This window comes from Pundamilia nyererei, unplaced genomic scaffold (genome assembly GCF_000239375.1).
Source record: "Pundamilia nyererei isolate P.nyererei 1_Seehausen unplaced genomic scaffold, PunNye1.0 scaffold00049, whole genome shotgun sequence".
Lineage (NCBI taxonomy): Eukaryota > Metazoa > Chordata > Actinopteri > Cichliformes > Cichlidae > Pundamilia > Pundamilia nyererei.
Window position 1 is genome coordinate 3,406,727 of NW_005187450.1, and position 18,526 is coordinate 3,425,252.

General features: G+C 40.8%; 3 protein-coding genes across 3 annotated transcripts; 2 read left to right on the forward strand and 1 right to left on the reverse strand.

Annotated features, from left to right (window-relative positions):
- The first annotated feature begins 389 nt into the window (after positions 1–389).
- LOC102196540 (vesicular inhibitory amino acid transporter) lies at positions 390–3,739 on the forward strand. The gene is made up of 2 exons (XM_005733029.1): positions 390–1,238; positions 1,966–3,739. The coding sequence occupies exons 1-2, from the start codon at positions 858–860 to the stop codon at positions 3,151–3,153; spliced, it is 1,569 nt and encodes a 522-aa protein (XP_005733086.1). The 5' UTR covers positions 390–857; the 3' UTR covers positions 3,154–3,739.
- Positions 3,740–4,636: 897 nt separating this feature from the next.
- Positions 4,637–10,338, forward strand: bpifcl (BPI fold containing family C, like). Its single transcript, XM_013910796.1, has 16 exons — positions 4,637–4,783; positions 4,879–5,015; positions 5,143–5,254; positions 5,449–5,580; positions 6,303–6,458; positions 6,545–6,608; positions 6,736–6,796; positions 6,916–7,007; positions 7,189–7,365; positions 7,467–7,526; positions 8,832–8,999; positions 9,213–9,280; positions 9,366–9,408; positions 9,495–9,555; positions 9,776–9,852; positions 9,956–10,338. Exons 2-16 carry the CDS (start codon positions 4,916–4,918, stop codon positions 9,998–10,000), a joined length of 1,416 nt encoding a protein of 471 aa, XP_013766250.1. The 5' UTR covers positions 4,637–4,783; positions 4,879–4,915; the 3' UTR covers positions 10,001–10,338.
- A 1,406-nt stretch (positions 10,339–11,744) lies between these two features.
- Positions 11,745–16,312, reverse strand: prelid3b (PRELI domain containing 3). The gene is made up of 6 exons (XM_005733031.2): positions 16,187–16,312; positions 14,793–14,961; positions 14,583–14,672; positions 14,294–14,364; positions 13,999–14,101; positions 11,745–13,884 (listed from the first exon to the last, which is right to left on the reverse strand). Exons 1-6 carry the CDS (start codon positions 16,216–16,218, stop codon positions 13,768–13,770), a joined length of 582 nt encoding a protein of 193 aa, XP_005733088.1. The 5' UTR covers positions 16,219–16,312; the 3' UTR covers positions 11,745–13,767.
- Between the last annotated feature and the right edge of the window lie 2,214 nt (positions 16,313–18,526).

The window sequence follows — 18,526 nt, forward strand, 5'->3', positions numbered from 1 at the left end:
CCAGACGTCCAGACGAGCACTCGGAAACTCAAAAATAGCCTTTCCAGTTCAGTTATTTTTACACAGCCACACAGCAGCAGGTTTGGATAAAGGGTGGAGGTTTGTTTCATCACATCACACCCGCCGTTTGTTGGTATCGGTGTCCGTGGACCTGTTGACGGGATGGGCAGGTGAAATGTCTGGTGTTTTCATTCATGCGTGATGTCAGACGCACTTCTGTGACACTGATGTATTTAAATGGCCTGAACGCTTTTATTTTCGTGATCGTTCGGTCGGTCAACCCCAGATGAGATCTCCCTCTCTCTCTATCTATGTCTCTCCACGCCACCCGTGACGGTTCCGCTGCGCGCGAGCCTTACACTGGCACTCTGTGCGGACACGTGCACGCCCCTCTCTCTCCCTCTCTCCCTCTCTGGGTGATGCGGAGATTCCTGCGCTCACGTTGTCGCCTACAAGACTCCAAACTGAGAGGATTGCTTTGTGTATGTGGGGAGGAAAAAATGCAAAATTGACATTTTTAACGACGAATGGAAATATTTTTTCGTTTTGTGTCTGATCTCAGGCGCTTCTTCGTTGAGGCAGAGGCCAAGGAGTGTTTTTATTAAGGGAGGTAATATGGATAAACAAGCCAAGAAAAGCAGCTGAGGATATTTTTTAAGCTTTGAGTAAATCGGTTAGGCAGCCGTTAGAATGCTGGTTAGTTTATTTTGCAGTCACATCGAAGAGGCAACAGGCATGGTTTCACTGTAGCGGGTAAAAAAAAGGAAAACAATCAAAGAAATTGCCCTGCATACACCTGAATCTGCGCTTTTTACGCGTCCTATTTAACTTTAGAACGGATTTTCTTTCGGAAAGAGATGGCTCACCTAATCCGACACAAGCTCACCAACAAACTGACCAATGCGGCCCACACGGTGTCCAACAAATCTCAGGCCAAGGTCAGTGGGGTGTTCGCCAGACTGGGCTTCCAGGCCGCCACGGACGAGGAGGGTTTGGGTTTCGCGGAGTGCGACGACTTGGATTATGACTACAGGCAAGGTATGCAGATGGATGTCCTTCAAGGAGAAGAAGAAGGGGGGCAGATGGAGGGAGATGGGGAGCTGGAGGGAGACAGCCACTACCAGAGAGACGGCACCGGGCCGAGGCCCTCGTCCCTGAAGACAGCAGGCTCTCTGGAAGAAGACAAGCCAAAAATCACGTCATGGGAAGCTGGCTGGAACGTCACCAACGCCATTCAGGTAGGCCGTGATTACTGTCATCCTGCACGCGTGAGTGCAAAAGTACCATGTGCTGCACGGCCATATTAGGCCTGCAACCGCACATAAAGTCACCTTGAAGACTTCATATTTTCACATTTAATATTTAAGCTGGAAAATAGGATGATGCTCATGGGATGCAAATAATTCCACACAAGCCAAAATTAGAGTTAGTCACCTTTAATTTTGTGCGATGAAACTATAAAAGGTTTCAAATGCAAAGGGCCCGTTAAGCTACATTTTATCAGTTAGATCCAAGCTTTGGCTTCACCTCGAATTGGTTTGAGCGTAAATCCGTTGCAGTGAGTGGGTCTTAAAATGTATTTATTCAAATCTTTTTATCAGTGGAGCTGCAGGCGGGATCTGCTTGACTTTGATAGCCTGGAGGCTGAATAGCACCCACGTGCTTATCAGAGCCTCCAGGCTATTAAAAAGCTCAATCAAATGATTTTGAAAATTCGTTTTGGAATTTTCCTTAAACGCTTTAATTCGATCTATTATTTAGTACAGATCAGGTATCGGACATATTATTGCAGTTTAATTTAAAATAATCCGTGGTGACAATTTTTCCTGTTGCGTTATTTTTAAATATAAATTTAGGCTGTTATTATATAAGACGAGCTGGTCCTTGCATGCCTGGGTTAGCTCGGCCTGTCACTGCGATGTGGGTCTCGTCCATTACCACTTAACTGCGCTTCTCTTTCCCCAGGGCATGTTTGTCCTCGGCCTGCCGTACGCCATCCTCCACGGCGGCTACCTCGGCCTCTTCCTCATCATCTTCGCGGCTGTGGTGTGCTGCTACACTGGCAAAATCCTCATCGCGTGTCTGTACGAAGAGAACGAGGACGGCATTAAAGTGCGCGTGAGGGACTCTTACGTGGACATCGCGAACGCCTGCTGCGCGCCCCGCTTCCCGGCCCTGGGCGGCCACGTCGTGAACGTGGCTCAGATCATCGAGCTGGTCATGACGTGCATTCTTTACGTGGTGGTCAGCGGAAACCTGATGTACAACAGCTTCCCGGGGTTTCCGGTTTCACAGAAAGCCTGGTCTGTGGTGGCCACGGCCGCGCTCCTGCCATGCGCGTTCCTGAAGAACCTCAAGGCCGTGTCCAAGTTCAGCTTGCTCTGCACGCTGGCCCACTTCATCATCAACATCCTGGTGATTGCCTACTGCCTCTCCAGGGCTCGAGAGTGGGCCTGGGAGAAGGTCAAGTTTTACATCGATGTGAAGAAATTCCCCATTTCCATCGGCATCATCGTGTTCAGCTACACCTCCCAGATCTTCCTCCCATCGCTGGAGGGAAACATGCAGAAGCCCAGTGAGTTCCACTGCATGATGGACTGGACTCACATTGCGGCCTGCGTCCTCAAGGGCCTCTTCGCCCTGGTGGCCTACTTGACATGGGCAGATGCCACCAAAGAGGTCATTACGGATAACCTGCCTTCAACGATCCGGGCTGTGGTGAATCTCTTCCTCGTCTCCAAGGCGTTGCTTTCTTACCCTCTGCCGTTCTTCGCCGCAGTTGAAGTTCTAGAGAAATCTTTGTTCCAGGATGGCGGGAGAGCCCTCTTTCCAGACTGCTACGGCCCCGGAGGGCAGTTGAAATCATGGGGCCTGGGCCTCAGAGTCGCCCTGGTGGTCTTTACCTTGCTTATGGCTGTCTTTGTCCCCCATTTCGCCCTTCTTATGGGCTTAACTGGGAGCCTCACCGGTGCTGGCCTGTGCTTCCTCTTGCCAAGCCTCTTCCACCTAAAGCTCCAATGGAGAAACCTCCTGTGGCACCACGTCTTCTTCGACGTTTCCATTTTCATCATTGGGGGCATATGTGCCATATCTGGCTTCATCCATTCCATTGAAGGTCTCATAGAGGCGTACAGGTATGACATCCACGACTGAGAACTTCAGAGAGGGCCTGTGAAGGGCAATTGTCCTAAAATAACGCACTCCTGACGAAAACACCGCACTGAGGACTTGGCATAATCACTTGAGGAGGATTATTTGTGTGAAATGTACATCTTTTTTTATTTTATTATTTTTGCCTTCGTGATAATGTGCAATAATAAACTCTACAGTCATAGTGTAAAGTAGTCTACTCATTCCAGAAAACGTGTTTCTTTAACTGGACAGAGGAACACAACCTCCTGCATGATAGGGGGTGAATGAATATGCAGGCATTTTAAAAAGCCTGTCAAGTGTCAGTCTTCATGCAAAGATCCAGTTAAAAAGCCCGACACAGGTCTAACTGTGTGCGTGTAGTGTTTATTTGGGGAATGAAATATGTGGAAAAACAATGGAGTGATTATGTTCTTGCTGGTTTGTTGAACTGCTAGATATCAGTATCCCCCCACTTCAGAGAAAATACAAGACTAAAGCACCCATCCGATCAGATGGTGCACCATAAACCATGAATAACTTGTGTGTAGTGGTTTGAACAGAATGATTTTTTTTTCCAGTCGGTTTTTGGTTTTGTGTTTCTTTTTTTGTTGTTTCTTTTCATTTTTATGCCTATAGTAGTCCTTGCTGTTTGTTTTCTTGGTGTTTCAAGTGTCATTCTGGATGACGTGAATTCAAGTGCAAGCAAGTGGGTCCTAACTGTGTTATATATGGAGAACAAAAAAAAATGTCTGATAATATTCTGTTCCTATTGAACTTGTCAGTTGTGAATTAATGGAACTAATCATGGTATGTGAGACAAAAGAGTATTTGTTGAATCAAGAGATAAATAAATGAGATATTTTATGGCTGGTGATTTCAATCTTTTCTTACCTTTTCTCTTCTTTATTTAGCTTAACCTCTACTAAACTTCCTCATTAAGAATAAGTTGTTGCCACTTCGCCTTTTCACAATGTGAAGTGGAGGCACTGAAAGTGGGGTGGAGGTACATTTCTACATTTTCCAGTATAATCAGTTCATGACAGACAGCATAAACCTATAAAACTGCAAGTAGCAAACAGTGGGAAAACATAGCACATTTGTTATTAATCCTATTGTAGATGTGATCAATCTGAGCACAATTGCTGTTTAACTTTAAAAAAAAAGTTAAATAATCTAAAAGTAAACAGATAAATTTCACTTCCTTTTATAAGCATACAGCTATGATTTGCATTTATTCTGAGAATGAGGATGTTGGTACAGTGACTTTTTTGTTTTAAAGAATACTTTTAATCTACCTCCAAAAATTACTGGTTATGGCTGCTGTGCTTCCAGTGCAGACGGAGGGGAAATTTTCTTTCTGCTCATCAGTCCTATTTGGCTTAACTAAATTGGTTTTCTTAGAAGTGATACCACCCATGTGTTCAATGCAGACAGGGCAGAATCAAACAACTGCTTCCTCTTTGTCACACCGACATAAACAGAGAACGACTGCAGGAGGGGCCCGGGGTATTGTTAGATGTCTGTGAGTTTCACTTCTCAGTGACACAGGAAATTAAAGGAGAAAAACAGCGCGGAGAGGCTGAGGCGACATGTTTGCACATGCTGAGCAACTCTGAAGAGCTGAATTTGGCAAGTTCATCCCGCATTTCAGGTATGATACCTGTGTGATTCATCTCAACAGGTTTGCTGTGCACGTTTGAGTTAAGAGTTTACTTTCCCACACCAAAATGTAAATGTCTTTGACAGCAGCACTGTTTGTTTGCACCACAAACGGCAGAGGAAAATGCTTCTATCTGTGACAGTAGTGCTCAGCCTCCTCTCCTGCATTTGTGGAGAAAATCCTGCAGTGCAAGTTGTCCTGACCAACAAGGGGCTTCAGTACGGTAAGGACATTTGGGATCAGCGCTTGCTTTCACTTAGCTGTTAAGGTTGTGTTAACACAAGTCTGTTAATAAATGATCCGTTTTATTCACAACAACTGAAATTTTATGCAAGTGCTGTTTGTCCCAGGGAAGCATGCAGCTGCAGACTGGATTCAGGAAAGGTTGAGTACAATCACTTTCCCTGACATCACCGGCAGTGTTCACATCATATTCGGGGACGTTGACTACACTCTAACAGGGTAGGATTGCATTCCATGTTCTACAAGTACAAAATCTAAGAATCTAAAATATCCTCTATAGAAGGAATCAGCATTTGTTATGAAAATTTCAGCACATGCATGTTAGCCAGCAGGAGTCTTTATTTCACTCACATGACTGATATTCCTCAGCTTTGTAACCTCTGGTTTGTCTCTGCTCTCTCTTTGCGTTCTAGCATCACCATAGTAAAATGTGACTTACCAGAGCCTTCTGTCGAGTTCCTTCAGAATCCCCCAGGATTCAAGACAACCATCTCAGACCTCTCTATTGCAATAACAGGCGGGTGGAGAACACATTTTGGCTTAATGTGAGTTTTCTACGTGTAAAATACAAGCTTTTGTACAGTAGGATTATAGGGTGTAATTTCTTAACATGTTCCATTTGGGTACAAAACAAATCATCATCCAAAAAACCAAAAAATAAAACACGTGAGACAATCTGATCATCCCTTTTAACACATCCTTTTTTTTTTAAAACCACTGACTATAGTGTGATTTAAATCTGTAATGTACAGAAGCAGACGTGAAGTATAAATGAGGAAGTGTTAGTGATAGTGATAGTAAGTGTTTGAAGCTATAGTGTGTTTTTAAAGATAGTCTCTGGCGAGGTGAGGTTCCGCTCGCCTTTTCTAACACAGCTGGCATCTGAGTTATGTTAAACCTGAAAGCTTATTTTAAGCTGTTTACAAAACCTGTGATATTTTCTGTTTTATCTTCTAACAACAGGGGGTTAGAGTAACTTTCAGCGCTAAACCCAAATATTAATTACAGCTTTAATCTACTGATGCTTTTCCAAACTTAGTTTCCATGTAACACATTTGAATGTTCTCTAAGCAGAGAAGTAAAGAGGGAACATTTCACATCTATATTAAACATGAGACCTAATTTGTAAACTCTATCAGATGCCTGTTGTAAGATACGCCACATATGCACAAGTGACAGATGTTTCAGCGCCTTTGAAAGCAGATGTTGTGTGAATAAGTGTTCACCAGCACCAACAATGCACTGTGTTTGTATTTTGTATATCCAGAAACGATGGCGGGACGTTTGATATGGCTATATTTAACGTAGATGTGACCTCTGTGGTGCAGCTGGGGAAAGAAGCTGACGGGCATCTGTCTGTCAGCAGCATCAGCTGTGACGCTCAGGTTGGAGATGTGGACATAGAATTTCATGGTGGAGCAAGGTACAGTAGAGCAGAAAGAGGGAGACACGGGGAGGTGGTGGGGATTTCATGTATGATGTAAACCTTGGCTTTCTATTTGTGAACAGTTTCATCTTCCAACCGTTTGTGGAACACTTCAAGGGACGGATCAGAGATGAAATACAGAAAAGAGTGAGTGCTTCTCTACAGCTTCATCGCATGTGTTAGTGGATGCTTGAGCTTTTCTGTGTGATCGTCACATAATGTTCACTGAAATGTGCTGTTAAAACACCAGGACTTTGCTGTGTTTTCTCCCTAGCTGTGTCCCGGTGTGGAAGAAAACATTGAAAGCTTTGAGAACCTCCTGCATGTCATGAACGGTACTGCAGCTCCTAATTACAAAGAGGAAAACCGTGGGCCACAAATTAGTGAACAGAATAATAAAATAACAGCATTTTAAATGTATAAAGGAATAATGCTTTTTTCTCACTCTGCTCAGTTTCAGTCGATGTGAATGAAGTTCTCTCTCTTGCCCTTCCTCTCACTGACATCCCTATCATCGGTGCTTCAAGTATGAATGTGGGCCTTAAGGTAAGGATACACATTTTCCAGTTTCTATGTTAATGTCCCGGGCTTCTCATAACACTCCATCTACAAGCCAACATATGCAACTATATTTTATAATGAAAGCTTATGAAAAAACATTGAGAAAGGAATAAGAATTTCAAAATAATGATATTTAGTTTTATTTGATCAATTTTTTTAATTAAAGGGGGAGTTTTACAATATCAAAGCTCCGGTCGAGCCTCCCTTTGAGGCCCAGCCTTTCACCATGCCGGACAAGCCGAGCTACATGCTGTCAGTGGGCATGTCTGATTTCACTCTGAACTCTGCCTCCTATGCATACTTCTCAGCTAAATTGCTTCAGCTCCTCATCAATGACAGCATGGTAAGTGAACACACATACTAAAAATAAAAGACAGTTAAAAGCAAAACAGTTCAAGTTTGAGGTGAAGTGTGTGGTTAAGAGACGTTATTTTATCCTCTCAGATCCCTGCGATATCTCCAGTGCACTTGAATACCACCTCATTGGGAAAATTCATTCCAAAGGTAAGTCTGTTTGTGTCAGGGTTACATTTGGCAACACTGAAAAGTAATCCCAGAAACACTACATGATGATGTTCACCCTGCAAAACAACGATACTTCAAACATCATTGCATTCGCTCAGATTTATTTTTCAATTAGTTTTCACGTTTAATGTTTTCAAACCACCCTGACCAAGGTTGATATGGTTAAATAAAACGAAATGAAAAATTAAAGCTAGAAAAAGATTTTACTAGGCTAACATAAAAAAACCTATAAGCTAATTTTGTAAACATTTTTAAACCCAACTAAAATAAAATTTAAATGTATAGAGTTAATTTTGTGTGTCACCTACACTCACATATCATTGACATGCTCACAGACACACACACACATTCACACACACATCACATGTTCACTGTTGCAGACACACACGACGCATGTTCACATATGAGTGTTTTAGCTGCGAAGGAAGGCGGGAGTTGGAGGTGGGCTAAGATCAGATCAGAGAAGATCTCCCCTTGCAGCAAGTAAAAGACAGAAAGCGCTGTGGTCTTGCTTTTGTACACAAGTGATTGGTCTCTGAGTCAGCGGGGTTTAAGTGTTAAACCCAACAGTTCTGTTGGGTGACTGTGAGGACAGTTCACTGTTCTCTGATCACTGGATATTTCCTCTTTTTCCGACCATTTTTTCACCTCATTCACGTAAACCCTCGACATGGTTACGCTGGAAAATCCCTGCAGATCAGCAGTTTATGAAATCCTCAGACCGATCCGTCTAACACCAACGATCACGTTACATTTGTCATTCATTCAGAAGCTTGTATGTAAAGATGTTTTAACAGATATGTTAAAATATCTTTGCATATACAAAATGACAAGCATGATAAAACCAACCAGCTTGAAAAACAAACACACACTATGCTGATAACTAGTCACAAAAACTATTTAAAAAATCAAGACAGCTAAGTTTTGCTATCGTGGAAGTGAAAGTATTTTACAAATGGGCTAAGAGAGGAAGTATGTCTTCCATGCCTGTCTCAAGTACTTAGGTAAACATCCCTTTTCTAGTATGACCTCCGGGAGAAGTCGATGAAACACTCTGTGGCCTCTTGTGTGTTTTGTCTTTGCACGTATTAAAAAAAACCCTCTTTAATTCAGTTCATATGATTAGCTTTGTGTCTTTATCTTCATCTGGGACTCATTTGGTTTCATCAGGACTCCGTTACCTCACTTACTTAGCAGCAGTTTGCTTAATTTATACTACTTTCTCTTTAAGTTCGATACAGTCAAGAATAAAGTGTTTACACTTGTTACTTGTTCACTTTGCAGCTTGCCGAGATGTATCCAGATATGCTGATGAGTGTTCTGGTTTATGCCCAAGAGGCTCCAAAGTTTTCCATCCAGCCTGATGCCGTTAACGTCACCATCAAGGCTGTTGCGAAGGCCTCCGTCATCCTACCCAATGGTACCCAGATCCCGGTGTTCACCATCAATGTTGTGAGTACTTTTGTTTGTTGGACCTTCGCTGTACTCACTATATTATCTTTAGGGTTGATATCAAAGTTTGGACCAACTTAAACTGCAGCATGCATTCTTTACGATTTCTGACATTTTTTTAGCAGCACTGATCGACTACAAAATATGACAGATTAATGTAACAGAAATTAACATTTGTTGCTACTGAAATATAATCCTTTTTTTTGGTTCCAGGACTCCAAATTCAGTAGCGAATTGTGGATCGATGACGGAAAACTGAAAGGCTCTGTGAAGATGGATAAGTAAGCATAAGCAAGTGTTAAACTGCAAAACTGAGCTCAACTTCTTAAACTTCATTCTAAAAATAATGACACTGTATTCTTCCAGTCTGACGCTGACCCTTGCGTCAAGTGAAGTGGGGACTTTCAAGGTAAATGTCCCCAAAATTAAATAAACAAGTAAAAACAGCAGATTTTCTGTTGGTCACAGGTCAACAGCGTGTTTTTCTCTTTGCAGACTGACTCTCTTGAATTCCTGGCGAGGAAGGGGGGGGAAATTGTACTGATTAAAGTGAACCGTGAGTCTTAGATACTTCATTTTTGCCACTTTGTGCTACTTCCACTTCTTCATGACATTTATCTAAAAAACAATGTGTATTATGTCAAGCAGTTTCCGTAAACTAGAGCGACGCAGGGCAGATACGAAGTACTTCCCCTTCTCTTCAATCTAACAAAGGGGGAGGCTCGCTGTGTGGAAACAGTGTTGCTCCTTTCCTGACTTGTTTTTTTCTGTGACAGAGAAACTGGGAGAAGGATTTCTTGTCCTCGGGACAAAACATGCACAGCTGGTCAACTCGGTTCTGAAGAAGGAGAAGGTCGGTACTTTTAGGAGAACACACAATGCTTTGGTCTTTGAATGAATCTGTAACTCAGAGCAGAATTCATCTTTGGGCTGACCACTGTCTTTGTCCCAAACAGGGATTCATATTAATCTCTTCAGACGTGCAGGTGTCGCTAACGTAGAGACGCTTCAACTGACAAACACCAAACATGGCTGCTCCTCGTCACAGTTCCTCATCAAACCTCCGACCACCAATCAAAATGAATGTGAATGAATGAATCTGTAGTAACAGCCCTAATGCTGTCTCCTCATGTCTGGATTGAAAATCATGCTTTGAAGTACATAATCAAAAAAACTTGGCTTGAAATTTGCACATCTTATTTGCAACTTTTGAAACGCTTCCTAAGTGGAGCTGCCAGACTTCTTTTCTCTTAGTGACAACATCTATTTTTAAAACTTCTTTTAGATTCTCTGATGAAAATAATGATGTGAAGACGAGTGAATAAAGGATTAAAAACAACTTCTGTCATAACTTTAGAGGACTTTATAGACACGTACACTCACCGGTCACTTTATTAGGCACACCCTCATGGACCCTCTTTTACTTTCAGAACTGCCTCTTATAATCCTTCATCGAGGTGCTGGAAACTTTCCTCAGATGTTTTGGTCCATGTTGACATGATTTGTTCGCTGTGCCAATTCCCTGTAAAAACAAAAATAGATTTGTGGTTACTGGACAGAGGTCTGGTGTCTGTGGAGTTCATCTGAGTACAGTGAACTCATTTTCATGTTCAAGAAACCAACTGAGATGACTTTTTGGCATGGTGCATTATCAGAAGAGGCACACTGACGGGAGATGCACCCAGTGTGCTTGTCTGCCGCTGTAGCTTTCCGTTTTAAGGTTCAATGCGATGTGCGTCATAGTTATTGTAGTTTTGTATTTTCTAATTAGTTTTTTATTTTTATTTCATTTTGATTATTTTGTTTTTAGTTCAGTTTAGCTTCAGTTTGTCTCCAGGGAGGATTTTCTTGTTTCACCTTAGATTTTATTGTTTAAAAATGTTCAGCGTTAGTTTGGGTCTTTTTAATTATTATAACACAAAGTGCATATGTCAGAGGCAAGCTCTAGGAAAACTAGTACAGATATTACAATAAAAACACAGAATTTCTTTAAAGCAGTTAACTCATTGACTTTTGTAGACACCCAAAAGTGTCCTCATTAGTCCAGCTCTAATAACATTTGTACTAAACTCAGATACTAACAGTAAGGAAAATACTTCTAATTCTTTTCAGTTCTTCGTTTTTATGTTAGGTTTAGTTTTAGTTAACTATAAAAACCTTGATGTGCATTCAGAGATCCTCTCCTACATACTTTGTTGTAACAAGCGGTGGTTTGAGTTACTGTTGCCTTCCAAATCAGCTTGAAGCAGTCTGTCGTTCTCCTCTGAACTCTTTTTTTGGACCAGTCTCTGTAAACCTTATAGACCGTTGTGTGGAGAAAAATCCCAGATCAGCAGTTTCTGAAATACTCAGATCAACACATCCGGCACCAACCACGCTGTTTAAAGTCACTTAAATCACCTTTCTTCATTTTGATGCTCAGTTTGAGCTTCAGCAGGTCACCTTGAGCCCATCTACGTGTGTAAATCCATCTAGGTGTTACCTGATTGGATTTTTGCATTAACTAGCAGGTGAACTACTGTTGAGTATACCAATAGAGTTAAAAAAAAAAAAAAAAAAAAAAAGCACCCTAATAGACAATCCTATTGTAGCTGGTGACAGTACACTGTGCATTATTTATTCTACCACCAGAGGGCAATGTCTTTAAAAGGAAAATTCCAAAAGAGGTGTTTGATTCATAAAGTCAGACAGCAGTGAACAGAATTTAAAACCATTTAATCTTTGACACAAATCCTCAACACCATGTTCATGAAACAATGACATCTCTTTATTTTGTAACATTTCAGTGTGCACACTTTAGATTTTGTTCCACGTTCACATTCTTGGAATGTAACACCACCAAAGTATCAATACAAGCCTATTTACAGCCACTGTTCTCAAAATGTACCCCATAGAAAAACATCACATTTCATGAAATGAGACTGTGTGGACGGGTCAGGTTTTAGACAAAATGATCAAGAGGTGGGTTGCACATGATGAAACTGAAAACCAGACAGTTACTGTTTTAAATGATGAGTCAAACTGGAAGTATGCATGTAATGCTGTCGAAACAGAAAGCTAACCATGGAGCATCTTGGAAGACCTGTGATGCTGCTGAGATCCAAGAAGGGACACTTTAACACTGTACAAAGCTTAAGATGTACCACCAACCCTTCTCATGTAAACTTTATTTGTAGCTTTGTACATTTTATAGTAAGTACAAAAAAAGAAAAGAAAAAAAGGGATGTAACATTTCTTTCATCTCCTTGTGGTCTTTGAAAAACTTATTAGGGACACTAGCCATTGTTAACAATGTAGCACCTGAGAGTTCTCTATGACACAAACAAGAAAGATTTAAAGAGGGGGAGGGACTGCACCAAATTTGCACAACATCACAAGCCAACAGTTCTTAGTTGGTCAGTTCAGCCTTTGTAAATGTTACAAATACAAAATAAATAACAATCAAATAAAACAGAGCTCGTTTGCCACAAATAAAGTTAGAATAAAGCGTTCTGGGGTGTAAAACTGGTTATTTCTATTTCTCATGTAGGCACAGAATGTGACCCTGAACGTAACCCTGCAGGGCTGCACCACAACACTGGTGAGCGTCAACAACACACTAAACACTGGTGAATCCTGACACGTTGCTCAGTGCCCACTCTTCTTTTCCTTCTTTTTAATTTGCACCCTTCGAGGACTTGCCGCCACTTAAAGTATATATGCTGAAATTAAGTTAAACATTCAAGTATTTACATTCTCATACTGTAACACTTAACTGTACAGCACATCACTGTAAGAAAAAACTGAATTCAGAAATCAAGTATTCTTGAAGCAAAACTCGACCACAGTGACCCACAAGTGGGTGAAGAAAAAGAACCAAAAAAAAAAAAAGTCCGGTCCACTGTGCTGACAGCTGTAGCATATATACCAGTAGTCATGCATTAGTAACACAAACAACAGTCTGCTCCACTTGGTTTAAATGCACTGAGACGTTTGTTAAATAACAAGTCTAAGCTGCCTTCATTGCTCTACAACACCTTCTCTCACTCTCCTGTGACCCCTGACACAGTTATGATGCAGTATCAGTATCAGACCTCAAAGTCTAACCCATGTTCTGAGGGAAGTTGCACTTCTTCAAAGTGTTTCTGCTATGGTGAAAACATCACCCAAAGGTACACGGAATCTGATCAACCCACCTGACAGAAAGCTGATGCAGTTTGTAACTTACAGTTTCCCCTTTACTTTCATATTCTTTTACAGTCTGTGTGCACGGCAGCATTTGGTTTTGAGACATTTCAGTCAGCTTTGCTGTGCACGGCATGGTCAATCAATCCAAAGGTTGACATTAAAGTTGCTCCAATCGAGCCATCCTCTGCTTGTTTATGAAGATTTGAAAGCGATGATGAAATGTGAGAGACAAAAGGAAGAACCTGGTGAGATGATTCAGAGGCACGCTGTGAAATCAATTCTAAAAAAAGTTTCCATATCACAAAACCAAGTCATATGAGCTTCAAGTGCAGTCCGATTTAAGTGGCGTTTTGTTTTTGTTTTTAAACAGTCATCAGCTCAATGCTTCCTCGTCACTACCTGACTGGTGTAAAAGTCTGTTGGCGCAGACTGCTGAGGAAGGACTAACAATGATCTCATGACAAACAAACGCAGGGCCGAAGGATGGGGCTGTGGTTAATAGGCTGCGTTGGCAGATGAGGTGAGGGTCCCCTTTGAGGGGAAAATTACAGAGAAGCCCATCGGTTCATGATGGTGGAGTAACAAACCGGGAAGATCCAGATCATTTATCTGCAACTGCTGCCGCCATGGGGGATCGCATGGTACCGCGAGCAGTGGCAGTCAGCTCCTCGATTTCTGTGTTTAACCGTCTGATTACCCACTCCATCGCCTCCCGACCCTAAAACAGACACAAATGCCTCACATTATAACGCGCAGTGATGAGGATTTTAAAATCAGAAGAGTAACTATATTATCAAGGTGAGTTTAAGGAGGATTTTAAAAGCAGCTTTACCTTGCTGGCATTGACGGATATGGTCTTGGCCATGAGACCCTCGAGGTGGTTGCTCAGACTGACGCCTTTCACACTGATCAAAGCCTCCTGTGTCAGTACTGTCCTGAATATGCCAGCATAGAAAAGTCACAAACACAGCTGAAACAATTTTTTTCTTTGTAGAGTTTCTTTTTGTTTTTAAAAATCTTGGAGTTAAACATTCAAAACCTTTTTGCAATAATATTAAGGGTTTTTTTAATGTTGTGCTTTTTAACTCCAATTTAACTGATGAGAAAGATAAAAATGAGTCCCTTACTTTTCTGGGTCCTGTGGATGTGGCTTGTATGTCAACTTCTCATCCACAGACACCAGGTTGGTAAAGGAAATCTGTAAGAACAAAGCACACCTGGAATCAGTCTTTTTATATCAGCATCTGCCACAAGGTGACACATAGCAACCACATCAAATCTATAGTGACAGAAATGCTGATTAGACAAGTAAATACAACTGCAGAGATCAGGTTACAGTTACATCCTTCCATAACAATTCGGCTTTCATGTCTGTATTGATGAAGCATAATAAAAGTATTTGTCAATCCTACTCACGTTTGTAGACTGCAGCTCAAACGTCTGCTGTTTAGGGTCCACTACTGAATGTTCCTGGACATACGTGCATGTTCTTGTGACCCCAAACATCTGCAGGAAACAATAAAATAAAAAAGTAATACAACTCTGAAATGATACAAGGAAAAACAATTTAACATTACCCAGTCTGAACAAAACACGTCGATCATTTCTCTTATCCTTTTAACTCACCGACTTGGCCAAAGCAGGGAGCCCCCACTCCGTGCTGAGCAGTCTGGTGCTGTGTAACCGTCCCTCAGTGTCCACACTTCTGTCCAGAACATCCACACCAAAGACACTGGGATTCATGGGATTGGGATACTTCTGCATCGCAGCCTTGGTCACAGTCTCCCATGGGTGGCTGTTTGAATCGATATCAACGTTAGAAACGGGCAATTTAACATTCTGAAGATGACTCAATGCTTGCTGCTGAGAGTGTGCTCTTCAGTGTGGAAAAACATCTTAGATTCTGAGGTTACTAAGGTAAACACTACTTAAAAATCCACCATGCCTGTATTTCACTCATCTTACAAGCAACAAAAAGGACCAGTTGCGTTATTGTGCATCTCTACTTCCATCAGAACAAGTGTACAAGTGAACTAGAACAGATATTTAATAGACATCGCTTGATTTGACTTGTTTGGCTGGAGAAAAGGTTTAGTGCATTTAGTATCTTGCAATGCAAGCAGCAGATGTGGTGCATTTGTGGCTCCGAACAGTCAGATCCATTCATGCAGCGCTTTGTCGCAAACATTCAAGTTAGCAGACGACCCGCTTAACTCCAAACCCAATTTAGGAGGTAATGATATAGGAACAAATTATTTTCTGCAAATATGGGGACATTTGAATGTAACAACATCGCTGATGGTGAATCACAATAGTGTCTGTGTTTGCAGACAGGCGGGAGAAGAAACGCCCCCTCTGCACAGCGCAGACTCACAGCAGCAGCACACACGGCTTTTCTCTGGAAACTTCTAGTAGAGGGTTTAAGCAACCAGACTGATTTTATTTATCAGTCGCTGTAAAACGAGCAGAAATGCTCTGATTATATACCGTTTATTGTGTTTAAACGACAGACCGGTCGTTATGTAACGTTCCCCGTCGATAATGTCAAACACGCGGGTAATTAAATTTTTCTTTATCCCATAACAAATACCAAGGCTCGGGGAAAGCATTTGAAAACAGTCCTCCAAGGCTGAAATGTTACAATAAACCTAAACATAATTACAGTCATAGTATTCAAGGCGAAAAAATTAGCTTTAATGTTAGCAGCACAAAGCTAACGACAAAAGTTAACTCGGGTAAAGGGCACTTTAATTTCAAAAACCAATACATGTAGCAAATACAGGCTTCAGCTGTAAACATCAAACGCGGTGGGAAGTCAAAAGTCATTTCTAAACATAACTAATATAGACTAAAAGCGTTGGGTAACTCGACTAAAGCGGCGTGCCTTCGTGTTATCTAACTTATCTGCAAGCTTCGCCCAGACTGCACACGGAGCCACGAAAACTGATTATATAAGAAGAAATAGCCAACTTAACAACCATACTTTATAAAACACTACCGCAAAAAAAAGAAATACTCACTTGAAAATGTGCTCTGACGTCCAAATCTTCATTTTTACCGTTTTACTGTCAGAGCACGGGAGCCGGCGACAAATGACAGCGTGACCACTGAGAGAGGAAGGAAGGAAGGAGGGGCTGAGTGAGAAACCTTTAACAGTCTTAGCCGCGATGCTCCCCCTGCTGGCAGACAGAGCTGCTGCACCCCTTCCAGAATAATCCATGTGTTAAACACCTCTGAGACCCTCAGCAGCAGGGGCGGATCTAGAGAAATGTTCTTAGGGTGGCATAAAAAATTTAGGGTGGAAAAATCAAAGCCATTTCTTTACACTTATGCAGGTGTTAAATTCTGTAATCAACTAAGTACATCAAATGCAGGATAAATAAAGTCTTTCTGATTCTGAATTTGATGTATTTTAATAAACATGTTTATACATTTTTCATATAAACATAGTCTGCAACTTTCTTATTGGCTTAAGCCCAAATTATTACATATTTCAGTTACATAAAAAAATGTGAATTTTGATGTTGTGTACTGTGTAGTCTATATAATAAATAAGCACTATGCCCAAGAAGTATAAAAGAAAAAAAAGCTACACAACAGGAAGTGGATGAGTTAGAAATACAAGTCTAAGTTCAGTTTCACACACTTTTTATTAAAAATAATCAAAGTTTTACATGCTTAAATTTGCACAAAATATCAGAAGTCTGCACTGTTAGTTGCTACTGACAACAACAAATCAAGCCATTTGATGCTATATTTAACTATTTTTTATTGGGGGGTAACATTTTGCAGTATATTTAGTTTTAGAACTTATATTCAGTGTCAATTTTAGCTAGGCTAATGCTAACTTAATTTAATAAACAACATTTTCATGTACAAATCTATGGTGGTACTAGGGATGGCAAGAGATTATGCCACCAGAGAGAGTGATCGTTATATAATTTTCTATGAATGGTCCATGTATGAAATATAAGTGTATATATATGTAATGGTTCAATTCAATTTTATTCATATGGCATCAAATCACAGCAACAGTGGGAAGGAAAAGCTCCCTTTTAACAGGAAGTAATAACTCGTGATTAATTGCAGAGTGGTGTAAAAACACATAGCAACTGAAAAAAGGTGAGTGAAGAAGAAGCACTCAGATGGTGTTTGTCCCCGGGATCCAAATGGGAGCTAGTTCCACAGAACAGGTGCCTAAAAGCTAAAGGCTTTGACCCCCATTCTACTTTTAAATAGCCTAGGAACCACAAGTATGCCAGCAGTTTGAAGAAAGTAGCCTGATTATTCAAGACATTGTCTGTGATTTTTTTAAGTTCCTTTGTCAAATTCCTTTGTCACTTCGGGTGAACATTAATAACAAATATAAGAAATGTTTGCATTTTTAAATAGGTTTTTCCATCTTATTATTTAAAAGAAAAAAATTCCAGGTCATAAATTCCAGGTCAGCCATCAGCGATTTTAGATCCAACATTGTGTAAATGTATAATTTCAAAGATTTGTGTAACTTGATATTACAGCATACATCGTCATTTACTATGGACTTAATTAATAGATTAACTGTCCATGCAGTCACATCATTATGTGAATAATATGAAGTACAAAGATTCACAAAAATAACCCAAATATTCACAGTTCCTATGAAGAAAAGTCCTACTGTCTGTTGCTATGGTAACAGTGGCAAAATCTTCAGATTGAAATTGAAACTGTTGGCTGCACAGCTGATATAAGAAAGAGAAGCATTTTTATCTGTAGTTGAGTTGGAATTCAGTCATCAGTCAGACCTGTTAGTGGGAAACATTTGTTAGTAGCAAAAATTTTTCAAGTCAAAGATTCACATTTTCCCACAAGTTGCTTGACCTTGTTCTTTTTTATTCATTGTGCAGGAAAATGTATTCTACTTGTTGTTTTTAATTAAAATCAGCACCCTATAAACTCACTGCATTCATTCACATTGTGTAGATATGCAGTGGTTTAAAACTACATAACGCATACATTTCAGTTTAGAGCATTTAGGTAGGGACGTCTAACTCATTTATAACATAGGCCACAAACAACCCGCTTTGATATTAAATAGGTGTGACCAGTTAAACTCCTCTTTCTGTCAGTGTAAAGAACTTTAACTGCACATTTAATCCCTGAGATAGTTTAATATATCAACTTAATATAGCGTTATAATATAGATAGCTTAATATCGACTGATTGACCGCTTCATGAGGTGGTTGAGGTAAACCACCTGCAGCTGAATGTGGCCAAAAAAAAAGGAGCTGGTGGTGGACTTTGGCAGAAACAGATCCCGACCCTCCCCCATCTACATTGGTGGGACTGATGCCGAAATAGTTACATCCAACAAGTTCAGT

Excerpts from the sequence above, each read along its gene's own strand:
- prelid3b (XM_005733031.2), bottom strand. The coding sequence starts at position 16,218 with ATGAAGATTTGGACGTCAGAGCACATTTTCAA. Across the intron at positions 14,673-14,792 it reads TCCCTGCTTTGGCCAAGTCG|ATGTTTGGGGTCACAAGAAC; the intron begins GTGAGTTAAAAG and ends TGTTTCCTGCAG. Across the intron at positions 13,885-13,998 it reads TATCCGTCAATGCCAGCAAG|GGTCGGGAGGCGATGGAGTG; the intron begins GTAAAGCTGCTT and ends TGTCTGTTTTAG.
- LOC102196540 (XM_005733029.1), top strand. The coding sequence starts at position 858 with ATGGCTCACCTAATCCGACACAAGCTCACCAACAAACTGACCAATGCG. Across the intron at positions 1,239-1,965 it reads ACGTCACCAACGCCATTCAG|GGCATGTTTGTCCTCGGCCT; the intron begins GTAGGCCGTGAT and ends CTCTTTCCCCAG.
- bpifcl (XM_013910796.1), top strand. The coding sequence starts at position 4,916 with ATGCTTCTATCTGTGACAGTAGTGCTCAGCCTCCTCTCCTGCATTTGT. Across the intron at positions 9,000-9,212 it reads CGGTGTTCACCATCAATGTT|GACTCCAAATTCAGTAGCGA; the intron begins GTGAGTACTTTT and ends TTTTGGTTCCAG. Across the intron at positions 9,409-9,494 it reads GTGAAGTGGGGACTTTCAAG|ACTGACTCTCTTGAATTCCT; the intron begins GTAAATGTCCCC and ends TTCTCTTTGCAG.